The 10,390-nt window shown below is 46.1% G+C and overlaps 1 protein-coding gene across 1 annotated transcript; it reads left to right on the forward strand.

The window, feature by feature from the left end:
• The first annotated feature begins 2,158 nt into the window (after positions 1-2,158).
• Positions 2,159-8,834, forward strand: SMKR1 (small lysine rich protein 1). The gene is made up of 2 exons (XM_075727531.1): positions 2,159-2,173; positions 8,631-8,834. The coding sequence occupies exons 1-2, from the start codon at positions 2,159-2,161 to the stop codon at positions 8,832-8,834; spliced, it is 219 nt and encodes a 72-aa protein (XP_075583646.1).
• Positions 8,835-10,390: the final 1,556 nt, after the last annotated feature.

Genomic DNA, 10,390 nt, shown 5'->3' on the forward strand with positions numbered 1-10,390 from the left:
GAGTTGTGAAAGTTGGCAGCTAGGTAGGGAGCGACCCTATTAACTCCCCAACCGAGGCAAAGTCGGGGGGGATTCAGCCTCGATCCGTTCAGTCCGGCAGAAAGCAGCGGGCCGGTTAGCACCCATGCGACGGCTGGCGGATCTGCGTGTGCCTGGCAGATGCTGGGGCGAGTCTGCAGCTGCCTCGTGCGCTGGGGTTGGGGGAAAGAGGAACCCTGTCCTGCAGGACATGGGGAAGGCTTACGGTTGGCACTGGGAAAAGACAAGGGGAAGGCAGGCTGAGCTGTAGAGCACTGCAGGGAAAGGAAGTGAATCTGTGTGACACTGGCTTTTCATTAATTCCACAGTTTATGGAACAACTTGTTGGAAAAAAGGTATCAATTTGGTGAAGTAAGGAACGTAAGACAGTATGTTTCCCCACACACACTTCTCAGTAGTCATTTGATTCTCAATTTGGCTGTGGTCCCCTGGCTGTGCACATACATTTTCTTCTCTCTCTGTGAAAAAGACCATAACCTAATATCCCTCCTTTCTCTTATGTGAATATTTCCATAAAAATAATGATACTGAGATGTGCTGGCCTGACAGCTGCCAGAGCTAAAGCGCTCTTTATTTACCTAGTTGTAACTACAGCAGTGACTTTATGAGGCCAGGTTTATTATACTCTTAGTTTGCAGAAACTTCCCTTAATTATTTATCAAAAGCCTTGCATGTGTAAACAGTAGCTTGTTTTGTAGCCAGGTCCGAGCATCTTTACAAAATACAACAGTTGACTGCACAGGCTGATTTTTGTCTCCTCGATCTAATATTTCAGCCATGCTTGTCACTACTGTTACTTCTTTTTAGCCTCAGTAGTTAGTATAATGTGGTCTCTTGCCCATTGTTTCTGCTAAAAGTAAGGATAACAAGTATAATTCTGATTGTTTCTTTTATGCCATGTGGTTTGTTAATAAAAATTACACAAAATAATTCTTTCCCTAAACACAGTAAAAATAATTTTTTTTTTCATTATTTCTTTCATTATCCATCCCAAGACTCATTCAAAAGAGCTTTACTTAGAAAAATCTGCAGACCTTCTTTCTGAGCTACACTACCGAGCCTTTCCCCATCCTTCTCCAATTCTTTCACTTCTTTTCGCTGTCTTTTTTGGCTCCTTCTGATCAGGTACCAGGATTCCTCTGAGATTTTCCTCAGCAGCGAATGTTCCTCTGGCAGGGCTATTTTAATCTGAAATAGCTAACTGATTCAGCTGCCCATGGCCTCTTAGAGACAGCAAAGGGAGAGAAACGAGCAGCACAAGGAAGAACGGGAGATGCTTTGGTAAACTTCACCACTGAAAACAAGACTCAAACCACAGACATGCCTAGAACAACCAAAGACCAAGGCCCTGCGCCTTTTCAAATGGCAAGGAACCTCTTCACTCTACAATTCGTTTTCTATGCTGCCCTGACAAGCTTCGTCTGTGAGACAGGGTAACAGTATCCCTTGTTTTCCTTCACTGCTAAATACAAAGCAGTTCAGCTGCTCCATCATTTCGTCTGAGTAGAAGAGAGACAACATGCTCATTAGCCTCAGTGAAGCTTGATACTCCCCACTGATCAGGAAGCAATTCCCTCCGAACAGCACGTTCTCCTGCATCCCACTCATGGCAACAGAGAACAGTCACGAGAGCAAAAAGGCTGGTATTTTCTAGAGAAAACACAATATCCATGATAAGTAAAAGAATCTGAGATGTATGTTTTCGACACTGAATGTCTTATCGCTTGTTCTTGAGGATACCTAACATGTCCAGATTACAACAGAGAAGTTTTTTCCACTGGATTGAGAAAGAGGTCTGCATCGTATTCACGGTAATGGCATTCAGCTGGTCAGGCACTCAAGCACATTACTTTGGAAAGATAAAATGGTGTTTCCCATTAACTCAATCCCTTTCTGCTCAAGGCAAATAAGTCTAATGGTTTCCACTCTGTGTTTCAAAATTGCTTTTCAAAACATCCTCCTCAGCAGCATCCCGCTCTCCACCGACACCCACGCTCAGCCACGATGTCAGGTGATGACCCAGCTGATATTGTTTCCAAAGTTTCCTGGTCTCATTTCTCCATCCAGTCTGCACTCCTGGCTCAACTTTCCCTCTTGATAAAAGAGATCATCATTAGACATGTACTTCGCCAAGGTACTTCGCCTTTGCTTTCTCTATTCCTGTGCTCCTCTAGTCATTACCTGGTGCATTTTGCTGTTGCACTCATTTCTGTCATTTAGCCTTCTTTTGAAATCTAATCTACACATAGTGATAATTATTTCCCTTCAAACGTTTCCTCCTGACCACCTCCTTCCCTTCTTTCACTGATAACTTTATTTCTCTTCATGTTTTGTTGGGCTCCTGTTTTCTTTGTTGTTCTCATCTCTCCTTTTGTTCTAATTTCTGGGAGTTCTTCTGATCATGCTTCATTAAACGGCATTTTACTCTACTCAGTCACTGGTCTGGCTCATTCTCTATATCCACTTCCATTTTCATGCTGAAATACTGTCCCTACAAACATTTCCGCCACTACAGAGTTGTTCTGTCCCCCTTCAGTACCTCTACATTTGTAGCCAAATACGTTCACTCTTCTATTAGTATTTAAAAAAGCTCCTTTGCAGAATCCACATGCAGTTTCTAACCACATCACTTCACAGCGTCCAGTGCAACATCTGAATGCTTGTTAATTGTTATAATTCCGTGAGATGGAAATAACAACCTCTGTAGCTGCCAGGAAGAGCAGGAAAGATGGTTGGATATTTTTGTGAATCAGATTTACAATCCTCTACACACAGTCCCTTCCAATACTGCTTTATTTAAATGTCTGTACATAGCAGGCTATAGTATGTACAAACTTCATACCAGGGGAGAAAACAAAGGCTGGACAGCTGTTATATCCAACAGGCAAATTAAAAAGTAAAGGCATCTCTATTCCCAAAATTGCTTTTTAAAAAAAGAAATCACACGTTGGTCTTCAGTACTTACCACTGTGTTAAAATGATGAGCCTCACTGATATTTGAAACTTAATTTATAGCCTCCAGCTCCCAAAATTAAGAGAATTCTTGTTTTTGTTAAAATTAATTGTTCTGAAACAAAGCTGCCTTCCTACAGGTTCATGTCCCACTGCCCTGCGATACCGCTCTGTCCTCCCTGCTGCAATGATGGCACGTGCCCCTGCCAAACAGCCCAGTGACGGGCTGAGCTGGGCTCACATTTCCTCAGCAGAGACATTAATAGTGCCTCTCTCCCACACTCTGTGCAGCTGATGATTTTGATGAAATGTGTAGGGAATTCATGTATTCAAACCCTTACTTCTTTGTCAATATTGGTTGGAATCAGCCAACCGTCTCAGAAGTTATTGCAGAGGGGCTGATGGGCAATCCATGTGCCAGTGCAAGCCCCATTTCCTTAGGAAATCTCACTAAAATCAAAATGCCTCCAAGCTCCTACCCGTCAAGATTTGGAAGAAAAGCTTTAAAAGATGATAAAGTGCATCCTATGGGCTTACGTACCAGAGAGCATATTTAGAGAGGTTAATGTTTGAGATAAAAATAAATCCATGATCTAGGCAGACTCACTGATGTGTTGGGGTTTGGCAATAGTATAATTATGAGCTATTTTTTTCTATGAGGCGATTCAGCTCCTACTGATATTTTTCATTTGTGTTTTTTGATTTTCAGCACTTTGCAAGTGAAAGCCTGGTGCTGAGGGACGTGGAAAAGACACCCGTCTCCCATCCTTTCTCCTAAGTTTGGAAAAAAAAAGGGTATTTATGAGCATTAGTACCCTGGCTGTGAAAAAAACATTGTATCTAAAAAATCATAGAATCATAGAATAGAATCATAGAATCGTTTAGGTTGGAAAAGACCTTTAAGATCATCCAGTCCAACCATTAACCTACACTACCAAGTCTACTCTAAGCCAATCAAGGGTAGACTGGACTAAACCATGTCCCGAAGTGCCACATCTACCCGTTTTTTGAACACAAAGGTGCAGGGCACTGAAATGAACCCTTCAGCTGCCTCCTCCTCCCTCCGACCCCTCCACCTCCATCACTTCCCTTGGTCTCAGACCTCAACTTCACTTCAACCACAGCACAGGGATTTCTTGAAAACATCCGAACTCTGTTACGTGTAGTTTTCGGTGCCCGCTGTGCGAAACTGCGGCTCTCAAAGGAGCCAAAAGCAGAGGCTGTTTTTAAAAACGTTTCTGCGGTAAAGGGTCAGCGGGGGAAACACAGACACATTCCCCCGCCACGTTCACACTGCAGTATCGCAGAGGATGAAGGTGTGGGCCGCGCCTCCCCCAGCACAGGCAGGAAACCGAGGCATAACATCTCCCAAAACAAGGCTTTTTGCCCACAAAAACGTGACCAGTAACGTAACAGTCTACCGAACGCCAGTCTTTCCCATAACCTTTGAAGAAGCACAACTTCCTTCCCTCCTCCTCCCAGCTGTAAGTTGTTGTGGTACTTTTTTTTTTTTTTTTTTTCTTTTTTCCCCTCCCCATGACCTTTCGCTAGGACTTTTGGCTGAGGGTGGTGTAGGCCCCTTTGTGCTTTGTTTCTCGCCGGGTTCCCTCCGAGGGCGGGACGGCGGCGGCGACTCCCCTCAGCCCCGGAAAAAGCTTTTCCCGCCCTTTTCCTGAGGCGGCCGTTGCCACCGTCGCTGGCCGCTCCCGCCTGTTCCCGCCCTGCGCTGCGCATGCGTAGGCTGGGGGAGCCGGCGCTGGGTGCCATGGCAACGCGGCGCGGGTGGTGAAGGAGGGGAGGCCGCGCCCGGCGGCGGCGGCCGGGAGGGGAGGTTACGGCCGCGACTGCTGCCGCTACCGGTACCGGACCCGTTCAGTCCTCGGGGCCCGCCGCAGGCAGAGCGGGGGCTCGGGTGGGCTGCGCTTAAGCCTTGTGTTGTTATTTCTAGAGCGCTGTGTCTCTGCGGAACGGGCGCCCCTCACCCGCTGAGGGGGAAAGCTGTGGAGAACTCGTTGTCTTTTCACGCGGGGAGGGGTGCGGGGGAAGCTCTCCACAGCTTTGTTTCTTCAGCCCGTGTTGTGGAGCAGGGAGGTAAGGGTCTGCCTGTGCTACGCGGGGCGTCCTGCGAGCAGGGACGGGGCTTGGTGGGTGAGGTGGGCCTGGAGCAGTCCGGCAGCGCTGCCATGAAGCTCAGGGCTCGGCAAGTGCCTTTTCCAGGGCGCTGGCACCGAGCTGAGGTTCAGGCTCTCCTTTTTTTCCCTGTCTAGTCTTGCGTTGTTAGAGGAAAATCTCAAGGGCTTTGCTGAGAAGCTCAGAGTCCTGGAATCTGGCAGTTAGTAGATGACTTCACAGGTGATTCTCTGCAAAGAAATGCTTTTAGGTATGACACACCTTGACCTGTTTTTGCAAGGGCCTAACTTTAACTATTTTTTTCTTTTTCCCCTTTAAAGTTTAGGGGGGAAATGATACCAGTGTTTTGCACAGCATGTAACCCGCTGCGTGATTGTGTGTTGCAGGATCCATCTCCAGGGCTTGATGTGGAGTCCCTCCGCTCAGTAAAAGGACGTAGCCATGGTAATACAGGTTTGACTCCTCTGAAGAGTATTGATACCGCTTTTTAAGGAAATGGAGTTAATATTCAAAAGGTTCCATCCCAAGGCTGCAGGACATAAACTGACCCAAATTTACTTTGTGTGCAAGTACGCACCTGATTCTGATTTTTAGCTTTTCTTCTTGTTCTTGGCTACAGGCTGTGAAATTTTGCCCACATCCTATAAAGCCTCAAATCTTATTGCTTGGGGGTGAATGAAAGTGCTGCACAAACATGGATTTCCCAGTACGTTTGAAGAGCGTTCAGATGTCACGCTGGGCTGTAGTTCAAAAACTCACAAGAGATCAGGGTAGGAAGTCTGATCTGTGTGAATGCTGCCTCTACACACCAAAGAAGAGCTGCGCTCTGTTTGGCATCACACATCCTTTGGTTGCCTGATAAATCCGTAAGAAATCCCAGGGTTTTCAGCTGGTACACCAAGCGTTGCCTTTGGCACTGCTGTCTGTGTACGTACACATAGAATCATAGAATCATCGAATCGTTTAGGTTGGAAAAGACCCTTAAAATTATCCAGTCCAACCATTAACCTAACACTACCATGTCCACCACTAAACCAGTTAAGGGTAGAGTAGTAATTTCATGTTTCCTGGCTTGGTGGCTGGATTATTTTTAATGAAAGTAAAAACTAGGAATCATTAAGGTTGGAAAGGATCTCTAAGATCACAAGGTGTTGCTTCTGACAAAATTTGCAATGCTGTGCTGTAGCTTGTTAGGTTCCCACGCTTCAGGAACCCCTGCTCTAGGTTGTGCTCGAATGTGTGAGCTGACTGCAGCTTACCAATGCTGCATATCATGAGAGACAGGAAACAGAAGACAAGACAGTTGCTGACAATGATTGAGAACTTTTAAAACCTGGAGGTCAGAGGTATCTGCTGCAGGGGGACAGCAGGAGCAGTGAGGCTGCTCTAGACAGAAGGCATTCCCTGGTTCTCACTACAGACTTAGCAGCTTGCCCTTACCGGTAAGCACCTTTTTTTATTCTGAAACATCAGCTACAGGCCAAATTCTGACCAGGAACTTAATTTTGCTCACAACATCCACCAGTGACCCTGCTGGGAGTGTATAAACAGAGGGTGTGATTCAGGTGACTGGCTGAAAAATGTGACATAAGCATCTACTCTGTGAAGTGTGCACATTCCAGCACGTGAAGTATTCAACGCATTCTATCCAATTAAGGTCTGCAAAAAAGGCTTGTTGCCTTCTCTAATATATGCCTGAGTTCAAGTAGTTTGCAGTCTGCATGGCTGAAGGTTTAGGAAACAATCTGCCATCAGCTGCAGCTTGCACTCTCTATTTTCTGTCTTTTTTTCCTTCTGTGGATATTGGTTCTGTGTGTTTTATATAGAACTCCTGACTTTTTTTTTTTGTTTGTTTCCTTTTACCTGTACATATTCCTTCACATTGTGGTCTCAGCGGATTCCGAAGATTGTACACCTGATTGTGTTCTCATACCTCAAAGCACAGTGTTTTTCTCTTTTGCACTTAACACTACTGAGCTGTAAAGGGACTCTTTAGAATTCATACCATGAAAAATATGCTATGTATACTGCCTTCCCCTAGTTTATGCCCAGCTGATAGTTACATGTGGCCTTTCTGGCTGTATCTGTGCTAATTCTTTCTAATGAAGCACTTGGATCTGTTTAATTGCAGTGTGCAAAACTTGGCAAATAACAGAAGTAGATGGGCAGATGCATGAAATGACTCGGTGTGTACTGAAAGGGGGACAATCGTTGTAGCAAGGCCTGTTGTGACAGGACAAGGAGTAATGGATTTAAACTGAAGAAGAATAGATTTAGACTGGATATAAGGAAGACTTTTTTTTTACAATGAGGGTGGTGAAGCACTGGCACAGGTTGCCCAGAGAGGCAGTGGAGGCCCCATCCCTGGAATCATTAAAGGCCAGGTTGGACGGGGCTCTGAGCACCCTCATCTGGTTAAAGCTGTCCCCTGCTCACTTCACGGGGTTGGGCTGGATGAGCTCTAAAGGTCCCTTCCAACCCAAACCATTCTATGATTCTATGAAAGTGCTCTTGGCATTGGACCAGAGATCAAATACTTTCAGTCACTCGTGATGTGTAAATATTCCTGGTCAGCCTTTTCTCTGGGACTAGCTGTCACTCCATCCTTGACATTCCTGGGACACTACCCACCTTCTGGCTCTGTGTTGCCATCACCATTTTCCTGTCTACGCAGCGGTAATGAGAGATCCCTCCGGGTCCTTGACCCGGTTTCTGTTGCTCAATACCTGGAGGCAGCGTCTTCCACACAGACACGCTCCAGGCTTGTTGCAAGGAGTGGCCAGGATGGGTGAGAAAACAATGCAGGGGGTGAATCAGACTCTGACAAATCCCTCTCAGGGGCAAGAGGCTGGGTGTTCAGGCACCAGTGCTAATCAGCTGGAGTTAACAGGAGTATTTTTTTGGCCAGCTCTAGGGCTTCAGTGAATCTTGGCAACACCTCCTTCCTACATACAAAATGGCAGAGCTGCTGCTTAGGTTCGTGTTACCACTAACGGTAGAAGAGCAAGTGTATCACAGAGCCCTGAAAGGGCCACAGCTGTAGAAGGGAGACCTGCTTTTCTGGTTTGTGATCCAGAGTCACAAGCTGACACGCAGTAGTGGATGAACACATAACATAGGCTTAGTTTACCTTAGGACTATATCATAATGCATTCATTAAAAAAAAATCAATTGAAAAGATTGTATGATTTCCATTGCGCACAAACCTTTTTTTAGCCAGAGAGAAGCACAGGGGAACACCAATTAGCTCTGTCTGATGGTCTTAGAGATTCTTACAGCCTATAGAGCAAATATGAATTTGGTGAAAGTGTATTAACACTTGTGAGTCCATATATAAAATCACCACAAAGTACAGGAGTCTGTGGTGAGGGGCTCTGAGCTAATACTGCGAGCCGGGACTAAGATGCCATGAAACCGCTGTTCCGGGATGTCTTGGGATCCTCTACCCAGAAGCAAGACTGTAAACACGCAGGACTGAGTGTTTTTTTGTGGTCATTTTTTCTCTGCAGGCAGTTAAAAGTAGCAAACCCAAGCGTCGCAAAGGCAAAAGCTCCAAAAAGAAAGAAAAGAAGGTGGTGAAGGAAGTGGATATCCTCAGCCCATCTGCTATGCTCAACGCTTACTACATCTGCCACAACGCCCCTGCCTGCTTGGAGTTCCGGGGCTTTCCCTGGCCCGGTGCCCCCAAAAAGAAGGGGAAGAAAGGCAAGTAACTGGGTGGCCGGAAAGGCAAAGGACTCAGTGAAAACCAAGAAGAGACTTTTTTGCAGATTAGACTCGTACTGACCTCTCCAGTGGTTAGCTCAAATATTTTGCCATAATCGCTGTTGTGTCCGTACAAAGACACTCTTATTATAGCTCAAGCCTAGAGTGACAAATGGTAAGTGACACTGTGCCATTGTAATTTCAGCTGTGGCCCTTCACCCTCCGGTTCTGTGTGCAATAAAGCATTGCGTCTCAGCAGTCTGAAGGGTTTGGGGTGGGGTTTGCTTTACTTGTACCGCTGCCGTTCTTTTACAGATGGGACATGCTCCCCAGTAGTGTTGGTGTACCTCCAGCTGTTGGAAACTTGAGCTCAGAAAGTGGATACCATGATAAGATTGACGGCGTTAAATACGATTTCTATAACATCAGCTTATCTGTGTGAGAGTCACCCAGCGCTCCCTCTCTGGGTCAGCAGAGCCATGCAATGCCATTTGCGTGTCTGGGTGATTCATCCCATTCTAAGGGAAACTACATTTGGTCAGATAAGCAGTACTTGAAGCTCCCGTGACTGTACCGCCAGCTCTCCTTTGGCTGTAGGGAAAATCTGGAGATCTAGCTTAGATGTTGGCAGCGATGCTGTGTTACACAGTTAGAGGTGATGATGAACCCCCCTCCCCAACCAGGTCTTCCCTTACAGTAATTGGTCTTAGTCCAAACATCCTGGCTAGAGACCACAAGCTTTGTGTTACAGTTCAGAGTTGTTTCGCTCCGTTTCCTCCACGTGTGTTTAATGCAGCCCTCGGTAAACTGTGAAGCAGCATGTCAAGCAAAGCTGTACATCTCTCCCAGATTCCTACACTGACTGGAAGGATGCAGTAGAGTGACTGGGAGGAGTGAGGATGTGTCATGAACTGAGGCAGGCTGTGGAGAGATGGGAAGGAGTACAAAAGGGCTGGAATCTTGGAGAAAGAGTTGGGAAAAGAGAATCTGCAGTGGGCTAGAGCTACTATAAGGGGAGATATCCCAGTTCTCTGGGGTACCCGCGGGGCCATGAGCATGCAAGACTGCTCTCTACACCAAGCAGCACTGTGACGTGCGCAGGAAGTGTCACATCAGAGTTTCAGTTGGTTTCTCAGGGCTGAACATCTGCGGTGCCGATCCAGCAGAGCAGCGAGCTGGCTCTTGAGGCCGTTTCTGATTGACTTAACTGCAGGAGGAGGTGCAGCACTTTTCCGACTTCCAGGTAACTTTATGTTACAGATAACAGAACAGTCAATTATAATGGGATGGACCCAAACTGATAAGGCCTGTAAAGCCTTATGCTGTTTCTCCAGGCTTAAAATGTTCCCTCTATGAAGAGGTCTTGACCAGGTAAAATCATACTTCTGTGGCATTGCTTGTAGGCCAACTACTGTCATTATGTAGGCTACTGCACTACACTGAATCTATTACATCTACATGTCAAGAAAATCATGGTGGGTGTCCCGTCTCCTTGCTAATTAGTCTGCAGTTGGCACGTTCTGCTGAATCAGAGATGTGGTTTGCAGTACCAGTTTGTTTTATG

This window comes from Pelecanus crispus, chromosome 1, assembly GCF_030463565.1.
Source record: "Pelecanus crispus isolate bPelCri1 chromosome 1, bPelCri1.pri, whole genome shotgun sequence".
In the NCBI taxonomy this organism is placed as follows: domain Eukaryota; kingdom Metazoa; phylum Chordata; class Aves; order Pelecaniformes; family Pelecanidae; genus Pelecanus; species Pelecanus crispus.